The sequence below is a fragment of the Spea bombifrons genome, chromosome 3 (assembly GCF_027358695.1).
Source record: "Spea bombifrons isolate aSpeBom1 chromosome 3, aSpeBom1.2.pri, whole genome shotgun sequence".
In the NCBI taxonomy this organism is placed as follows: Eukaryota; Metazoa; Chordata; class Amphibia; order Anura; family Pelobatidae; genus Spea; species Spea bombifrons.
The window spans coordinates 53,235,976-53,256,492 of record NC_071089.1 but is presented as its reverse complement, the minus strand read 5'-3'; the positions used below and the strand labels follow the sequence as shown (position 1 = coordinate 53,256,492).

At 38.0% G+C, this 20,517-nt stretch overlaps 1 protein-coding gene across 1 annotated transcript in view; it reads left to right on the top strand.

Moving 5' to 3' along the window:
- CNKSR3 (CNKSR family member 3) overlaps window positions 1-20,283 on the top strand; it is a 41,015-nt gene extending 20,732 nt beyond the window's left edge. Inside the window, exons 3-13 of the mRNA XM_053461276.1 lie at window positions 4,887-5,089; window positions 5,896-5,983; window positions 11,039-11,080; window positions 12,896-13,015; window positions 13,504-13,563; window positions 16,277-16,345; window positions 16,629-16,775; window positions 17,720-17,844; window positions 18,080-18,288; window positions 18,599-18,688; window positions 19,347-20,283. Of these exons, the coding sequence (XP_053317251.1) occupies window positions 4,887-5,089; window positions 5,896-5,983; window positions 11,039-11,080; window positions 12,896-13,015; window positions 13,504-13,563; window positions 16,277-16,345; window positions 16,629-16,775; window positions 17,720-17,844; window positions 18,080-18,288; window positions 18,599-18,688; window positions 19,347-19,645 (1,452 nt within the window). The 3' untranslated portion in view covers window positions 19,646-20,283. The remainder of the gene's footprint in view (window positions 1-4,886; window positions 5,090-5,895; window positions 5,984-11,038; window positions 11,081-12,895; window positions 13,016-13,503; window positions 13,564-16,276; window positions 16,346-16,628; window positions 16,776-17,719; window positions 17,845-18,079; window positions 18,289-18,598; window positions 18,689-19,346) is intronic.
- Window positions 20,284-20,517: the final 234 nt, after the last annotated feature.

The window sequence follows — 20,517 nt, the reverse complement described above, 5'->3', positions numbered from 1 at the left end:
GAATACAGTTTACCAGCTCAGGGAAAATTGTTCTTTTAAATGATCCTAGGATTTTCCATGAAAGGAAAAGTACGTCAATCTTTCGCATGGAGGTAACAAAGGATTTGGAGCTAAAAATAAGAATACCCAAACAGATGTAAAAATACTTTTAAGTCTGGGAAAATTCATAAACCTCTGTTTGTTCTGAGGATGCCTGCCATGCGGTCACAGAAATGTAATGATTAACTCAAGTGGAATGTTTAACCTTAATTGCTAGTGCCGTACAATGGAAAGACAAGAAGGTTTTGGTCACAGTGCATTTATAATTTTATAGAAAAATTACAGAAAGAGACTGAGAAAAGGTATTTGCAGTCAGGAATACTGGGAAAAAATAAAAATAATAATTAATATTAAATAATAAAACACGGGAAACACTCAGTGTTCTATAAAATACAAATCGGTTTATAAATATGGTTTCAATAGGCGTAGGAAAGCTTCCTGAACCTGTATAAAATGTGTGTATGTGTACTCAAACCTCACTAGCTCACTTATTCTTACACCTGAATGAAACTGTGAAAGTAAATGAAACACCATTACAGGGGCACGCCAGTGTCCCATTGAGCCCCCTGGGCAATGAGTGCATATGAAAGAACTTTGTAACTTATAAAAAAAAATACAAATATTTGGGTCAACAAAAGTGACAAAAGCCTTCCGATGTGACATCCTGCAACATCCTTGATTGACATAGTTGCCTGTGTTTCTAATTTTAAATTAACCCCTTAATGACAAAGCCCGTACATGTACGGGCTCAAAATGCATTGTTTTCAATGGGTTTAGGGGCCACCCATTGTCCTTAAGGGGTTAAAATAAGCATTTGAAGGGACATTCGCTTTGACAACTTTCAGTATAATTTACAAAAATATAGTCTGAGAAAGTGATAGATTTAAGCCAAAACGAATTTCTTTTCAACACCATTGAATCGTTGCAGCACACCCCTCAACATTTCAGGTATCCAAGTATTGGACACCTTTGTTGGGGGTAGGATAGTGGTTTAGGGCTTGCTGGGGGCAAGGTCTGCTCCTACATTTCCTGACAGGTCATGATCGGCGATTAGAGGATCTCCCCGATTGACCTATGATCCCATCTGCAACAAAGTTGGTACTGTACCACAAAAAACGGGACAGTTGAGAGTTATGTTGCATGCAATGGTCTTTAACCTACTAGCACAGGGCCTTTTCATGGCACAAAGAGCAGGCCTTTTATCACTATTTATTTTCTCATTTGCGGTACAAAGTCCAGTATAAAGATAATTAATTGTTGGGAATCTAGGGTTTCTGTGTCAAAAAGGCCATGTTTATTTCTAGAATGGAATGTAGGTTTTAGCTGACGCGTATATAAATATTGGCTCTGCATTAAAGCTGCCTTTTCAAACACTTTTTTTAATCATAGATACATCCAGGAAGTCTGCTATTTGCCTCGCAGATACAGAGCATTTTTCTCAGTACTTGATACAATTCTTTTCTCAAATAAACAACAAACTTGAGAAATTTTCCAGTTCTCGGGATATCCTCTGTTTTGAAGTATTTACAGATTTACAGCCTCAGTGTCTATGGTGACGTGACGCAGTGCACGGAGCAGAAAGTAATCTAAACAAAGCAATGTTTACCAAAAAAATGAACAGAATTGGCCAGGCATGGTGCAATTCTAAATGTGGAAGGTATTTGAACTCCTCGTTGTGTTGTGTGGTTTGGAGACGTTTCCATATCCCTTACATTGCTAAAGAATCTCAAGATAAACTAAAACAGGATAAGTATAAATTTAGGTCATTCATGTGTTGCTTGCTGAGAAAAAATAGCGCTTCTTGACCTTAATTGCTTGTTCTTGTAGACAAAATAAAACCATTTTGAAAACTTTGCTAAATAGAAGGAGAAACCTATTAGAAGGGGTAATTGATAGAGATACGCATATAGGCTATGGATAGTGCCATGTTAGGACTCTGGAATTATCATAAAATCCAGTGGTAGTGCTGGCTGGAATTGAGTATAGTGTCCATGCACACTGGTAAGCAGGAGATATGTTCAACCGATCTTCTGCAAGCCAAAGAGCTCGGGACAGGGAAAAGGGGGAAATGTATGGGATTAAAGTGGCTGAAGTGTCCCTTTAAAATCTTTTTTGCATCTTTAACACATGCCAGAGTTATTGTTTAGTAGCACGTGCCTCGAGAAGTTCAAGAAGGCCTCGTATATTTTAGAAATTGAATTACTGCTTTCTCAGGGCACACAGCACTAATTGCTTTCTGACAGTGACATAGGTGCATGTTGTATTCGCTGCTCCAAGAGAGATCAATGTGATTTTCACAGTGTCTACTCTTTCTACTGAAAGACAATTTGTCACTTGGCTGATGACTTGCATGCCTACAGCTGGTCAGTTGCTGCTTAGACAGCTCTAGGAGATCAGTGGTTGCTCATGCAGCAAAATTCCAAGCAAATATATTTTTCAAGAGAAAACACGTTTTTCAAGAAACATTAAAGTTTTTAAACAACTAGCTAAGGCAGGGCTTGACAAATTTGTTGTGAATCTAGGCGCCAGCTAAAAAGGTTAGGAGCCAGGATTTTTTTTTAAACTAACAGTTGGTTAGGAGTGATCTGATCATCATCAGCCCACTTACTAAACTCACAGCATTTGACTTGGAAGCACCCTGGACTTTCAGGTCAGTGCTGGTTTTTGTTGGGTTTTTTTTTTATTTATTTTTTTTGATATATATATATATTTTTAACGCTTTCAATGCTGATGTTCCATTGGAGCACGGCATTGACTGATATTTAGTCCCCACAAGCTTGTGGGGACAAATGTTAACCCCTGCAATGCCACGAATGTGTTATACACAATTGTGGCATTGAAGGGGTTAACGCTGCACTGTCGCTCTCATGAAGCGATCAGGCAGCAGGGGAGGGTTGGGGCTGGTCTCCACACTCATGTGGAGACCGAAGAACCCTCTCCCCCTGTCCCTGAAGCTGCCTCTGGCAGCTGAAAACGCTATTGCAGGTTTTCCTGCAATCGCGGTTTCAGCCTACAGAATCACTCTGTGGGAGTGATCTCAGGCTCGGGGGTGGGCTCTGAGTGGCTGTGCTGTCTGCCCAGACTCCTGGGCAGACAGCAGCAGCAGCGCCCCCGCGTGGTGACACGGGGGCATTTTTTTGTGGATGTAAGAGGCTGACAAACACACTATAGACCAGCCATTGCAGGGGGGAGTTTCTGATGACTGCTGTAGGCTTCCATGCCTACAGGAATCATCAAAGGGCTTGTGGGGGCTCGTTTTTGCTGTTGCAGACCACCAGCAGCAGAGCCCCTTACAAAACGGGAATTAACCCCTAAATGCCGCGATCGCGGCATTGAAGGGGTTAACGCTGCACTGTCGCTCTCAGGGAGCGATCAGGCAGCAGGGGGGTGTTGGGGCTGGTCTCCACACTCATGTGGAGACCGAAGAACCCTCTCCCCCCTGGCCCTGAAGCTGCCTCTGACAGCTGAAAACGCTATTGCAGGTTTTCCTGCAATCGCGGTTTCAGCCTACAGAATCACTCTGTGGGAGTGATCTCAGGCTCGGGGGTGGGCTCTGAGTGGCTGTGCTGTCTGCCCAGACTCCTGGGCAGACAGCAGCAGCAGCGCCCCCGCGTGGTGACACGGGGGCATTTTTTTGTGGATGTAAGAGGCTGACAAACACCTAGGCGCCAGGACAAAATTCTGAGTCGCCATGGCGACCTGGCGCCTGGGATTTGTCGAGCCCTGAGCTAAGGCATTTGCAGAATCAAGTGGAAAGGAAATCTGATTCATGCTATTTTTGCAGCTACAGTAATTAGTAGAGGGGGTCTAGTTAAGATCCCTCTTTGGCTGTAGGTCAAATCTAAGCCACTCACTGCTTCCATGGCAGGATCACTGCCTCCAAGCTGCCCCAAAGAAAGCAGCTCGCAGTTATTTAAGCGGCTTTCTCGGAATTCCTGTGGTTTTGTAAAAAAATATATATTTAGACATCTTAAATAAATAAAACTTTAGTGTATCAGTCAGTGAAAAATATTACTTGCATATGGGGCTGAATTGATTAACTAGATAGGTCAATTTGCTATTATTGGCCACCAAATCCTATGTTTCTTGAGGATCATATGAAACTGGTGTGTAAATATTTAAAACTCGCACCTTATCTAATTTGGACAGTGTATTGACTTTTTGTATCTGCATTCTACTGCACAAGTTTACTTACTCATTTTCAAGAACAACTACAATGTCACTATACGTACATATCCTTATAAGTAGGTGGAGGACGTGTATTAATTACAGATTTGTTCTCTAGTCGAGCATGTGTAGTTTCCTTTTTGTGTAAATATTTTTTTAATAAAAAAAAAAAAAAACACATTTTCAGTAGTCTAATCCAAAATGCTAGATCAACAATGATGTACAGAAAAATATACCATGTAACAGTGTGTTAGATTGTTTTTTTATGTCTTTGCTTTAAGTAGAACACTGGTAAATGTATATGCATTGTGATTGCTATTATGCCTGGAAATCTGACACTCTCGCTAAATTTAGAATAAAGTTAAGTTACGCTTTTGTCTAAAACAACAACCATGCCTGCCGACAAAAACATAACTTTTTAGTAAAGTGATGTGTTTAGAATTTTTTTTTATTTATTTCTTTTGTAAATGCATAGGATGGGTCTGGCACACAGAGCATTTTTGTTACCCCAGTCTGTTTTCAAAAGCCATATTTCTAAAGTTTTTTCAAAATTCTGAAAAAATAATTGCCAGCATTGATGAAAGGTATACATAATATATGATAATGATATGTCCTATATCATTTTATAAACAATTTGGTTACAGAATTACAATTTTTTTTGTCCCTTTATTTCTTGGCAGAATTATGGTCTCGAAACGGACAACATGAAGAATCTGGTGTTAAAACTGCGATCAGCTTCTAATAACCTTCAAAATTACGTTGGAAATAGAAGGAGAAGTGCCTCTTATGATGGAAATACTGCCAGCAAGCCTCCCAATGAATTTCTTACCTCTGTCGTAGATCTTATTGGCTCAGCCAAAGCTTTGTTAGCATGGTTGGATAGGTAAGAGAACATTTTTAGCCCTTTTGGGTTTTGTTTTTGAGAAATCTGTAATCCAACTATGTTTCCCATCACCGTTAGTATAACAATGGAAAAATAGTTTACAGAAAAACAAAGACAGAAGAAGGTTTGTTGTCTGTCAAAGAGGCAGTAAAATCTCAAGATGTAATTTTCTATTTTTTATGGCTTTGGGAAGCAATTTTTTTTGCCATGGTCAAGACACTAAGGAGCCAGTAAACCTTAAGAAAATGATAATGAAAACCTTTATAAGGTTTTCACAATAGTTAGTGTTTGTCCTTTAAAGCTGATATAATTGTAGTAAGGAAAGGTAGCTACTCAATTTGGATAAACATATATCTTTAATAGATAGCTGGAGTGTCTCTTTAAGTAAGCAAAATAAGAAATCAGATGAGGTATGTGTGTTGCTTGCATGAAAATTCTCTACTTCTCTATTTGTATAAATAGCCACATTTCACATGCTTTGTCACACTGAAAAACATTATGGAAATTCCCTGGCATGCTCCTTTCTCCTGTCATTGCCCCAAAATTCAATTTATACATTTTTTGGACTTTTTGATAAAATACAGACCTCTGTGCAGTTAAGAAGTTTTGACTTGTATACGCATTCATTTCTCCAGCTTAGATTTAGCTCCTGAAACTGTGAGAGACAGGAAGCTCTTGTATAACAGGCAAAGATGTTCCATGGCCTTACGACCTACGTACAAAATCTATCTGCTTTGCCTGCCAGCATTCACTTTTCAAAGGGTTGGAAGCTGCCTTTGTTCAAACTGAATTCTGTTTGGTTACAGGACACCATTTGCAGGCATTACCGACTTCTCTGCAACAAAGAACAAGATCATTCAGCTGTGCTTGGATCTGACCACCACGGTTCAGCAGGTCAGTGGACGTTTTTTTATGCTTTAAATTCATTTTTTGATTTTGCAAGTCATGAAGAATTGTATAAAAATGAAACACAATCTTATTTTTATAGGGACCTGAATAATAAAAAGTGTGAATTTAAACAAGAAACCATATGTAAAGAAAGTATTTGCTTGATACGAATCCAAGACGTTATTTTGTCAGCTGATATAAATATGCACTTCTTTGGATTAAAATAATTATATTTTCCCAGATTTACACTATATCTTGCTCTTAAAGGTGCTGTTCCACCTACTTTGCTGATTTTAGCATGTTTTATGGTTAAATGCAGCATTAGAAACAATGTTCCTAGAACAAGCTTGCCTCAGGGCATACCCACCTGACGTCGGCCCTGCTCTCCACTACTCCCTACATCTTTTGGTTCTTAGCCTAGCCGTGTAAACACAAGGTTTGCCACAAATAGGTCCTTCCAAATGCCTGCAATAAAATATGGCTTCTTGCTGAGATTGCTAAGTATCTGCAACTTGCCAAAAGCTGTAATATTTTCTGGGCCGTGAAGCAATTGCAGACAAAAGACAGAACTGTTCAATCCTGCTATAGGCATATTCTAAAAAACACATGTTTTGCTTGAAAAATAGATTTTCCACAAGCGAGTTTACAATTGTACTACAATATGCATTGGTTAAATACATTGCATCTGCTTACATCCTTTAAGTAACAATTTATCTTACTACTAGGAGAAGTGATCTCCTTTGATCTTTGCCCCGCAACGAAATGTCACTAAAAGCAGAATATGATGCATTAAAAGAAAGGGCTAAGAATTTAACTTTGTGTAAAAGAAGAACTTATTAAAGATGCAAAGTAGGTTATTTGAAGTTCTTTTGTTACTGTTACTCTAAAATAAGGTTAAGATTTGTCTTTGTAGGCAGTCCTATTAGATCAATGTAAGCTGATGCCATTGGTTGTTATAGTGAAAGGGCTGGAGAGAAAATGGGTTTTGAATTTGTTAGGAATGTCCCCTTGGACTTCTCTAGACCTGGTCACTACCAGAAGCCTTTTTGTGAGATTTACTTGCTGCTTAACACATAGCTACTGTGTGGAGTAATGTTGACTTTAGCAGCATTTAGTCACTGACTAAATCTTTTCATTGCTCCTTTTTTTCCCAAATTTTTGGACTGAGTGGTTCAATGTATTGCCTCCCAAGTGTTTTGAGAGCTGCTATATTACTGAGCCACTTGGGTGGAATAACCCTCCATGGTAAATATTACCAGCAATCCCTTGGTATGGAGGCAGTAAGTAAAACTCTGCACTTGTGGGGAAATAACCTCATATATCTTTTTTTTTTATTTTTTTTTTTTTTACAATGATTCAGTATTCTTACCACAGTTAGTTACTCTCCCTACACCTTTGTGATAAATATTTGCAAATAAAAATGTCTTTGTATATACAGTGTCAAGCATACACACAGGCCAGCCAAGTTTCAGGCGTCTGGGAGTTTCCAGAAACTGGAACAGAGCACTTGCACAACTATGTTAAAGTTAACTAGTCCATATTGTATGTATTTGTTAGATCAACAGACCCCTTTTCCACTAAGAAATTATGTTTTTTCTTTGGCTATGTTTTGCATGGTGGTCCTCATTATAAATGACATGCCTGTCAAAGTTCTCTTTGATTACCTATCTACCAACAACTGCATTAAAATAATGTTTTATAGTACTTTCTTTTCCCTATCTGCTAATGCCCACTTTGACTGTAAATACTTGTGTTCTGAAGTTTCTGACTCATGAAATATAAAAAAGGACTAAGCACAACAGCACACATCCAAGAATACTGTGGTCCGAACAACTGCAAATGGGCTCAAGTAACGCATAAACACAAATCCCAGATATATTATATCACTTTAGATGGGGTAATACAAAATATTTTTTTTCTTTTGCATGTATATGTTTGTTTAAGCTAACTTGTACTGGCAAGCTCTGAATAACTAAACAATTTGAAACCACATTCTTTCAATTACTATTACTATGGTGCCCTACTGACAATCAGCTGTTCAAGCGCTAAGGAATTTAAAGGCAACGTATTACTGATAAAGTTAAAACCCCCTTTTAGTTAGTTTCTATAACCGTTGGTTTGTTGCATTAATTAAGTATGGCAACTACATACTTCGCGTTCGTCTTCATTAATCTACTAATCCCCTGGTCTTTTCCCCCCTCTAGCCTACTTTATCTACGCAGAATTGCAGGGGTTAACGTGAGCAGAAATCCGTAGGTTCGTGCAAGGAGTTAAAGGTCCGTGCGAGCGACTCTATTGGTCGCTTTCAGGGGCCTCCTCTGTCATCAACCAATGAGCAGGGAGACCAATGGTCACCCCAGGCGGAGTTTCACCATCAGGTGCCGTCAACCAATAGAGTCGCTCATATTGACCTTTAACTCCTGCTGTACCAAGTTAACCCAGAATTAACCCCTTAAAAAAAAAAGCAAAAAAAACGAAAAAAAAACAAACAAACACGAAGAATGTACACAAATATTCCTGAACTGAACACAGGAATAGGTGAATATTCGTGGAATACGAAGATTTTTCCCCCCACGAAGACAAACACGAAGAGTTGGCTGGCGCCCAAGTCTAATATATATATGTATGTATGTGTGTGTGTGTATATATATATATATATATACCGTATTTGCTCGATTATAAGACGAGGTTTTTTTCAGAGCAAATGCTCTGAAAAATACCCCTCGTCTTATAATCGGGGTCGTCTTCTAATCAGACCTCAAATAGAGGTCTGATTAGGAGACTAAGATCCAGATCCCCCGCACCGCTGCAGGGGACCTGGATCCTCCTGTCGTCGCCCCCCCACACACACACACACTTACCGGTGCTTCCGGAGGTGAAGTTGGCAGCGGGGGTTTGTATGCGCCCGTCGCAAATACCTTCCCCGACTGTCAGAGATCAGAGTTCAAGAGTTCCTGATCTCCTGCCAACTCCACCTCCTTCCGGCTGCCGCGGAATGAGACGTCAACCCGCTGCCCCGGCAATACAGCAGGAAATTGGAAGCACCGGTAAGTAAGTGTGTGTGTGTGTGTGTGTGTGTGTGTGGCATCTCTGGAATGCCTTACACCCCTATATGCCACTCTGGCACTTAGGGGGTTAAAAGGCATATTATGGGGCAGAGTGGCATATAGGGAGGTATAAGGCATTTCAGGAGGCAGAGTGGCGTTAAGGGGGCATTTAATAGTGCACTCTGCCTCCTGAAATGCCTTATACCTCCCTATATGCCACTCTGCCCCATAATATGCCTTTTAACCCCCTAAATGCCAGAGTGGCATATAGGGGTATAAGGCATTTCTGGAGGCAGAGTGCTCTATATAATGCCTTTTAACTCCCTTAATGCCACTCTGCCTCCTGGAATGCCTTTTACCTCCCTATATGCCACTCTGCCCCATAATATGCATTTTAACCCCCTAAATGCCAGAATGGGATATAGGGGTATAAGGCATTTCTGGAGGCAGAGTGGCACATAGGGGGTCAAAAGGCATACCATGGGGCACAGTGGCATATAGAGGGTTAAAAGGCATATCATGGGCCACAGTGCCATATTGGTGTGGCAAGCCTGGGGGCAGATGTGCGTAACTGGGGGACAGGTTGGAAAATACAAGAAATAAAAATATTTTTCTCAATCATAGCTTTTATTAAAAAAAATAGTTTACATGAATTAACATTTACTGGTAAAACTTTTTTCCTTTAGGGTCGTCTTATATCCAGGCTTTTTCTTTTTTCCTAAATTAATATTCAGATTTTGGGGGGTCGTCTTATAATCAGGGTCGTCTTATAATCGAGCAAATACGGTATATATATATATATATATATATATATATATATATATATATATATATATATATATATCAGTAAGTTTAGAACTGTTAAATACTTTTTATTTCTATTATAATAGCATTTCTCCTTTAAGTGCATGGGATTCTTATTCTAGATCTAGCACACAGTAATGTTGCTTTCTATTTCTGCAAAGTGTTCAGTTGTAGTTTATATGAATTACATTTTATTTTCAACCCTTCTATTAGAGAAATGAGAGAAAGTGGGGGACAGGCATAACATGTTTGAGAAACAACAGTGTTATTTGCTTGCATAGTTTGAATAAACTGTGCCTTTTTGTGTTTGTTTTGGGTTTGATTTGCTTCTGCGGTTTCAATGCTGTTTATCGTTAGATGTTTCATAACCATGGTATCGAAATACTACCCAGACCTCAAAAAATTAATCATTTTGTTGTCCAGCACCTATTGATATATACACCAGCATTCCTTTGGTTGCCTTCACTTTGCATGCGATAAGAACAATGGTTCAGTTCTGTAATTTGCTAAGTAGGTCAGTTTCAGCATTCAAGGTCTTTTCTACTGGTGTACAAACATTGCAGGCTGGAATATTCAGAACATAAATGTTATTTGTGTTTATTTTGCTTACTTTTTTGGATTTTTAACTGCACCATAGCCCTCTGTCTTATTTTACCCACGTTTTCAATAGCGAATCAATTCAACTTTAAAATACTACTTTTTTAGATATCACATTCCGTCTATTAAATACGTACAATGCACAATTATTCAAGGCTTGTATTTAGAGTAGTTTAAACCGTGAATGCATTATGAGATTAAGTGATAATTATAACGTAGAAAACCCTGCAGTATCATGACGTAGAAGTTTCACATGTACAGCTGAGGCTGTAGAGCCCTACTTGTGTTCTGTTAATCTGTAAGTTAAGATGCCACACCAATTCATCAACTTTACTATATATTATGATGACCTAGCCAAGGCAAATGGTTGGTTTGGCTCTGCATAGTTTACTGTTAAAGTAAGTTGAAACCTGCAGCTCCAAACATTTTAGGTGCACAAAACAGGACACCAAGGTAGGTTAGGAGTGTGATTAGAGGCAATCCTGGTACCAGCATCTAATGCATTTCCTTTCCTGAAGTTCCTGAAGACTGTTACATGGCTTTATTAACTTCACTGTATTTCCACAATATCAAAGATGCAAATGTTTTAGATCTTCCCGCTTCTGTTTTACAGGAATCCTCTGTGGCTGAAATGGAAGATGCTGTCTTAAATGTTGTAAGTATTTTTTGTTACTTCTGTCACAATCCGTTAATGCCTCTACTAAGTTTTTGTATTCTGTGCATTCTGTGCATTTTTGAAGTAGCGGAAGTATTTGTCATAGTAGCAATACACATCCAGGTATTTCTAGGGTATAATAAATAGCATCTATTTTTTTGTATAATGGTCACTTAATAGACACTCTGTCAAAATTAAAGACCAAAACATGTAGTTTCAAGCAACGTGAACAAAAAATGATTCTCCCACCCATAGACGCGAAAGCATTAGGAGGACTCAACATGTGTTCTTCCCTGGCACTGACTAAAACTAATGAGAATAATCCTTAATCTGTGCAATGTCAATATGATCATTACATTATTAGAATAATAACACAGATGAATAGGGATAAAAGACCACAGTGTTCATTGACGTATGTGACATTTAATTAAGGTTGATCTAAAATAATAAAATATGTAAAGCAACCTACGAAACATGCTATCTGAGACTTGGTGACTAGGTGGGGTCCCTAGGAGTAATGACATAGATGAAGCCACTGGCATCACATCCGCTGCACAGTGGACATGCGGTTTGCCACTCCAAGGGATCCTTAGTGATTCCTGCATTTAGCTACTGGTGCCAATGTCTCCCAAGTCAGCTGTATTTAGAAGTCTGACTCCTGCCCTATAACCATACCTGGAACCGACTCCTTCCTAATATATACCGCTGTTTTCCAGGAGGGCAGGATATTTTACTTTTCAGAAATTCCAAAACTATTTTGGTAGTAATTATTCAATTTAGAAATGTATTCCTTCACATTTGACAGTCTGTCTGTGAAACTAACCATTGTTTACATAATTAATTTCTAAGCAGTCTCGGATCAGATCTGCCCCATTAAACACTGACATAAAACTGGATATATTTCCCCTGCATTTCAGGAGTTCCTATGTGATGGTCCTATTTATAGTGCACCGTTTTGTAGGCATAAGCTTTATTTCACTTTTGACTTTTGAAACATGACAAGGTGATCTTCAAATCGACTGTCAGCACTTAATCGCGACTACCTGCTTTTCACTTGAGCTGCACCATGCTTATATAGAAGCCTTCCCTTTAAAGGACGTGGGGTTTAGCACAATAGTCTGATTAAATCATTTTCTTGGCCAGAAATTACAGCAGTGTTGCCAAACAAAAGGGATTTCCCATTGACTTTACCGTTAGTGTCTTATAGTTCTTGAGCAGATGCATGCAGGAGGTAAAGTAAAGTGTACTGTTGTGTGTTTATATGTACATATACACTATATGGACAAAAGTATTGGGACACCTGACTATTACACCAACAGGGACTTATATGACATTGCATTCTTAATACATAGACATTAATATGAGTTTGATGTGGAAGAACTTGACTGGCCTACACAGAACCTTGACTTCAACCTATCAAACACCTTTGGGATGAACAGGAATGGAGGTTTGCGAACCAGTCCTTGTCCAACATCCGTGTCTGACCTCACAAATTCTCTACTGGGTGAATGGGCAAAAATTCCCACAAAAACACTGCAAAATCTTGTGAAAATTCATCTTTCCAGAAGAGTGGAAGCTGTTATAACTGCAAAGGGGGGCCAACTTCCATATTACCGTCTATGTAATTAGAAGGCAATGTCATATAAGTCCCAGTTGATGTAGTGCTCAGGTGCCCCAATACTTTTTGTCCATATAGTGTATATTCACATGGTCTAGTTGTAGGTTGGATGTCTGTACCACACCACCTTTTAACAAGAAGAAATAACCATGTTAATTAAGCAACGCCGTAAAAAATAATGTTTGTTTTTGTTATAGTCTAAAGTGCTAAATGGGATATGTGACAAGACAATCAAATTTACCACAGACCCTCTCACAAGTCAGTGTGCCTGCCTGGAAGAGGTTCAGTTAACCAATATTAAACCAGGAGAAGGGCTGGTAAGTAAAGGACAAAAAGTAGATTTATCATAGTTTATTGAGATGTTGTTGCTAATAAAAAAATTATAATAAGTGTTAATCAGATTACATCAGTATTTAATGCTACAAATAATGTATTTGATGCTGATTTAACCTATACATTAAATCCCTTTGTGCGCAATATACTTTTTACTCAATTTTTCCATTACTCATTAGATGTATCCACTCACATCACATTTTTAAAGGGCCTATTGTATATATAACTAAAAATATGAAGTAACTTGGAAAAAATAGGAACCACTGTCCATGGAGACACAACAGCAACTTTTACATGCGATGTTCCATGGCTTTCCAATCTTAGATGTGTGTTCCAAGTGCCAATATATCGCCATGTGTGTTAATCTTATTGTCAGTTTTATTGGTATTATTTACCTCAATGCTACTATTCCATGAGATTTCAAACCGGGTGCCTTCAAAAAAATATTTATATATATTTTTCCTTCTCTTAGGGAATGTATATTAAATCCACATATGATGGGCTACATGTTATTACAGGAACCACAGAAAATGTAAGTATTCCTTTTATCTCTTACTCCAACAAGTCAGCGTCTCTAAATTTAATGTAATGATTTCACATTTAAAAAAACTAACATTACATGCAAACAAATTATGATGTACTACAAAACTGTTCAGTGTCACCTTCATTTAAGATTCACATGACCAAATTCACATATTCACCAACATTGACTGGAATGTAGGTTCAAGAATTAGGGTTGGAATAACCTAGAAACGTGGTGCAGTGGGACGTTTTGGATTGTGAGCCTGTCACAGCTTTCTGAAGTATGCTGTATTTAGATAAAGGTTTATTAGATTAGCCGTTAAACCACAGTCCTATTTACCATGCAAATGTCAACTGCACAGAAACTACTGCCTTGGATAAAGCTGGTTGCCGGAACAAGCCTTTAAATTATTCTGAAAGTATATGTGCCTTGCAATCCAAAGTGCATCGTATGGCTTTTTGATGTGCAATACAATTGTTTGCAAAACAAAATTACAACCTATAATTAATCTTGAATACATTAGTTTCATGTAATGTTAATATATATATATATAGATATATATATATATATATATATATATCTATATAGATATAGATACAGATATATATATATATATATATAGATATATAGATATATAGATATATATATATAGATATATATATTGGTGTGAATAAAATGGCTTCCCTTTTAGACTCTCAGTATGCAGTCACCAAATTCAGTAGTAATAGAAATGCTTAGACTATTCAGGTAGTGTACCTCTTCTTGGCAGACACCAAACCCTGCTTTCAAAAGAACAGTATTGCTTTCATTGCAGTGCTACTTGAAAGAAACTGTTCTTTGCTATTTAAGGTGTCGTACCTCCAGGTATCGATACTTTATCTGAATGTACTTTTCTCACAGACAAGGGAAACCTGTGTCTAATGATACCGTGGCTCCGTATGAATATTTACACACTGTGATCATGTTGTAACCACACCCCATAAAGCCACACAACTAAGCTCTATGGCTTTTCAAAGAAATCTCAATAGCACTACCTTATTGGGTACTGGCTAAATTACTGTTTTCCAGTAAATGCACGCATGGTAATTTAACTTTGGAAGAACAATAAACTAGTAAATGCACACACAACTAATTAATTTTGGAAGAGTAATAAATGCCAATCAATGGCAAATGCAGGATTGTCTTTGAGAACTGGGTGTGGAGTTCAACTGTTTGATCGGGATGACTGATAAAAAAGGACCTTAAATAAATTGGTATATAATCAGAATTCACATATATGGCATGCATACGCACTCTATACATAGTTACGTGCCAACTACAGTACATATGCATATACATACCCGGGAACACTCTGGGTTTGACCTGGAGTCTCTGGGTGAAATACTGCTTCCCCAGGATCTCTGGGTCATAACGGTGTTTGGACATGCCCACTCAGTGCTGACTTCACCTACTCCAAGCCCATCAAAAGCTCTCTGGAATTACCCCAACCTCCATGCACAGTCCTGTGACCCCACAAAGCTGCTCCAAAGAGGGGAGGAAGAGCTCTTGGTAGCCTACACTGGAGAGATCCCAGTTATGGATGTATGGATGTATGGATTTGATGACCATAAACCTGTATGTTTGATTGTGAGTGAACACCTCACTTTAAATAAAGTAACTCATACAATCATTATATATCTTACTGCATTTTTACTGCATAAATATTTATGCTATAGAAACGTTCACAAATATAATGTGTCAACTGTTGCTACATTTGTAACCCTAGTGCGTAGCATTAGCACGCATTTTTAAACATGTACGCATTATAAACGTATATTTACAAGTGAGTGCTATATATAGAGACTTTCAATAAGCACCAAGAGGACATAACCTAGTATGGTGAAACGGATGACGGTCTCCTACTTAACAGTTCTGTGTTTATCAGTCGTGATTCTCTGCTTCCTCATCACCAACGTGTTTTCCCGTCGTCATTGCCATTGAGTCAGGAGCTTACAAGCCAGACAAGCAGGCAATGGAAAGTGCAGTGTGTAAAAATAAATAAATAAAAGATTTGTTGGTTTGTTGGAACGAAGCTCACGAAAGGTTTTTAAGCAAAACCCCTCATTAATGAGGCCTGTGGACAAAAAGGAAAATTCATTCCCAGCCAGTAGAGCACATGCATTTTGATCTGATTACCAGATTGTATGCAAAGAAATGCCCTTTTCTGCTCTGCACTTGTTGTTAGGCCTCAACTAAAGGGTTCGTTGTTATAGCAGCACGGAGGGTGTTTTTTTTTTTCCCACTGCTAATTGTACCAGGCAGTGAATACCGCGTGAGCCGTGACTAGTCGAATCAAAGTAAATATTTTCCCATTTCCGATTCATTAAACATTATACTGGTGAATAAAAAACTGCTTTTTTTATTGTCCAATTAACACAGGTATTGACATATTTAACTCAGAATATACATGTTTTAAAAACAGTGATATTGATTAATATTAAATAGAAATGAATAAAGTTTTAAAGCACCAAATTTATTAAGGAAAAATCCATTGCCAACCTATTTGTTGGCAATGGTTTACTGTATATTATATATGGATATTTAAAGTCATTGACATTGTGGTAACTCCCTACAGACAGAATGGTTTATCTCAATTTGAATGATAATGCATCTTCACAAACAACCATAGGCAGGTCTGGGCAACTCTATTGTTTTGTTTATTCCCTGTTATCATTTTCCGTAGTCTCCAGCTGATTCGTCCCGGAAGATTCATGCAGGCGATGAAGTCATACAAGTTAATAATCAGACAGTGGTAAGATTATTCGTTTAAAAGTACTGTTACTCTTAATCATTGTTACATACAAGCTAAAGCTTATGAGTTTAAACCTGTGTAAGTAAGAAGCACGCAAGTTAAAACAAATGGACAACAGACCGTTTCCAGATCAGATCAGAGATACAAACATTAACCCTTTACAAACAGGACCAATATCGAATAAGAAAACTCACTTGACGTAACCTACAGACTTACGAACATTATTTCTTGGTGACCAAGGTTCACATGCCAAAGAAAGTTAATTTGTATGTGATATTTACAGGTTGGGTGGCAATTAAGGAACCTTGTAGCAAGGCTGAGAGAGAATTCTTGTGAAGTGAAATTAGTTCTGAAAAAGAGACCAACGGGTACTTTTAATTTTACACCAGCACCTTTGAAGAACCTGAGATGGAGACCTCCACTTGTACAGGTACAGTATTTGGGGTTTTTTTCACTCAAGAAAATATATACATGTTTTTTAACAGAAAATTAATCTATTCCATTGATTTGATATTTTCTTATGACTATAGTAGTGCAAAAATGTAATCATTGAGTTTCATACTCAGATATATTATGGTACAGACTTTAAGGAAAGCTATACCCAAATCAACAGAAGTATGAAGGTTACTTTGTATAGCATAAGTATCTGAATTATATAGTTCATATCTCTCTGCACCTATAAATAAATGTTTACGGTGTGGACTTATACCACACTTGCTAGGGTAAATCACATGCTATATTAAACCTGAACAGATGGTTTGTGTGCCATGTTTGACTTCTCAGTATACCTGGGTCATCATTTATGGTGGAAAATATCAGAAGGGTGTAAAATTCAGTCCTCAAGTTACATGATCCGGGGTTTAATGATTTCTCAAATACAGTATAATTTAATAGTATGAAACATGTACATGAGCAGTATGTGTTATGCTGAAAAGTGTTTAAACGTGTGCTAATCTATGCTGTGATATTTACCCAATATCTGGCTTGTCAAGAGGGGAGAAGTGCAACCCTTTATTTTTTGTCTTTAATTGGTGGGCTCTGGTCGATGAGCAGAGTTTGGTGTCTGTCTCAGGCTCAGCAAACTTTAGGACTATTAGGAATTGAGAACAATATATTTTATACACCCCAACAAATGATGTGTTCCCTTTGGAATGTATTGCATTTGCTCAGTACTAAGCTCCTAAGTGTCAGACTTCACCACATTCACCACAGCCTGCTGAAAAAACTTTTTTTTAAAAAAAATTTAAATGATACTAAGCCTTCTTTTTCAATTCTGTTCAGTTTATAAGCTTAAGCACATTAGAACCAGCAAAAAATTGTGTGTAAATTGTAGTAGTAATAATAATAATAATAATAATCTTCTTTTGATTTTAGACAAGTCCTCCACCAACCACAACTCAGTCACCTGAAAGTACATTAGACAATTCACTGAAAAAAGAGAAACCTGCAATCCTGGACCTTTATATCCCACCACCACCTAATGTCCCTTACTCCCCTCGGTAAGTAAAGAGACCTTGAAAGAGGGCATTTGTGTAACTTAGTGCCGTATGGTGTCAAATTCATTGAGTCATGCTAGACTAGATATTTGAAATACCGTCAAATCTATAATCTCATAATAAATATTCTTATTCACCGCGGTACGTTTCGACTATTTTTTTTTTTTTTTACATACTGCCATTAATGTTTATCCTCTGCTGATTTCCTTAACCGTCGTCGTAATTTGTTTTCTCCTAGAAATGAGAAGGGGACTTTTGGATACAGTGGCGCTTACACAGATATACGTCAGTTTCCTGGACCAAAGGGTTCAGAGTCTCCTAACTCTTTCCTTGACCATGAGAGCCGCAGGCGACGTTTTACCATCGCCGACTCTGATCAATTACCTGCATATCCATTAGAAGTAAACGTGCAGCCCGCAAAACTTAGAGATAAAACTCCTATGTATGGTGAGTTTGGCTTTGTATGTTCCTTAGAGAACAGAAATATTATTGTTACTCTGTGGTAACTGCAGACCACTGTTTAGGTTGTAACTCACAATATATTACATCTGAACCTCTGGTTTGTATTTTAACTAACAGCACAGTTTCTGTATTTCCTTAAATAATCTCTAATGTACATAACGCAGATGGTTACTTTAGGGGGGGTAATGGAGTATTACGTTTAATCCACACTTACTCATGCTACTTGCAGATTTTTGATGAGACCAGATGTGTCAAATTTTGTCTCTAACACTTTTTAAATTATTGGTACCTTTAGGCAAGCCACGACCCTTATCAATGCCTGCAGAAGCAAGCTGGATGGTGACTGCCGAAAGCTATTCCAGGCACAGAGTTACAGGAAAGAAAGGTACAGGAAGAAATACATGTCACTTTAAAGTATTTTATGAATGCCGAAAACAAGGAAAGCCCTCACCGAAACGAATGAAAAGCTTTAAAATTTTGTTTTTCCACACTCACTCTCTGTCACCCTTTGTTACGCTCTCTTATGTCTCCCTACCTTTTCTGTCTCTTTTTTCCACAACTCCTTCACGTTCCCAGTGTCTTCATTCTTCTTCAGTGGTCCTCTGCATTAACCTGACCTCCTGGAGCACTTCCACTTCAGGACCTCTCCTCTGATCGGGGGTCGTCTCCATGGTGTGCGCTGAGGCTACGCCCTGATGCGGAAGTGCTCCAGGGGCCAAAATAATGCAGATGGATCTGCTGTGAAAGATGAACGAAACAAAGAATTAAGATGTTGAGAGCAAGAAGCGGGGCTGTGGAGACACTGCGAAGGTGGGGAAAAATTGACAGGGTTATAGAGAGTGACAACAAATCTCATTTCCAAAAAAAAAAGTTGAAAGGACAGGAAACGAAATTGGTTGTCTGAAAACAAATGAACCAGAAATGAAAAATTAATTCGAAACGTTTTGATCCATGTGCACAATTTTTGGTTGTGGGAGAAGAATGAGTGCACAAATAAAGAGTACTTACTATATATTCTTTCTTTCCTGTTTTTTTTTTTAAAGGTGATGAGGCTTTGTCCAGATATTTCAGTAATGAACGAATAGCACCAATTATTGAAGAGAGTGTATCTTCCCGAAATTATTTTGCCAGATCAACAACTGACAGACAGCTGGTGAGAGGTGCAGACTATATAAGAGGTAGCCGTGGTCTTATAAACATGGACCTTCACAACAGCGCCACCATGCCATACCAGGAAGAAGGTGCCAAAAAACACACTACCCACTCCTCTTCAAAGAACACCACAACAGAGCAATCACTGCTGGTCAGCTGGTTTACAAAGCTAAAACTCTTGACTCGTTGACGTTTTTCTTCTATAGACTGTTACCTCTCTGTGCCTTGGTTCCTTCAGTAGCAGTATTATGTGAATTCCACACAGATGCACACGGTACCTCCTGCTTCCTCGACATGGCCGCTCAAGGAGAACATTAGTTCAGATGGACCGGTTTTATGTTAGCTCGTGGCTGTTGAGCATAATGTATCCAAAAATATCTGAGCTGGTAAAGGAAGATGCAGATCACTGATATTGCACCAAGAAAAATGGTTGTTTTCTATGCACATACCTTTTTGTTTTTTTTTTACTTGTTACACCAGTTCTAATCTGTTTAGATATTATGTGCATGTAAATGTTACACACATTTTGTGTATCAGCTATGTAAAACTGCACAAAATAAGTAATTTATTTTCATCTACTTTGTCAGGCTATTTACCAAAGGATCATTTTTATTTAAATGTAATTTTAGGATGTATATTTCAGTTTCTATGTACTTGTGTACTCAAGCTTTCCAATTGATTATCATCATGTTTGATAATGAAACATTTCAGTTGTATTTGTTCTGAAAGTTCTTATATCTGCTTAAATTGTTGTATGGGGAAAAACTCATACCAAGAGTTACAATAGAGATCTTACCTATAGGTTGAATGTACAGGACTAGCAAAAAGTTCTACACTATGTCTGAAACAGTTGTTTTGTGTGTATGTATATATATAAATGTATGCGTGTGTGTGTGTGTGTGTCTATATATATATATATATATCTTTTACCTTGGCTCCAGGTGTTTGCCTTTAGAACTGAACATTAAAAAGCGAGTGAAGTAAACAGATATATTATATGATCATCTATAATTTAAGTCTGATTTGTAAGCCATATATTGCACTAAAAGGTATAAGAAAATG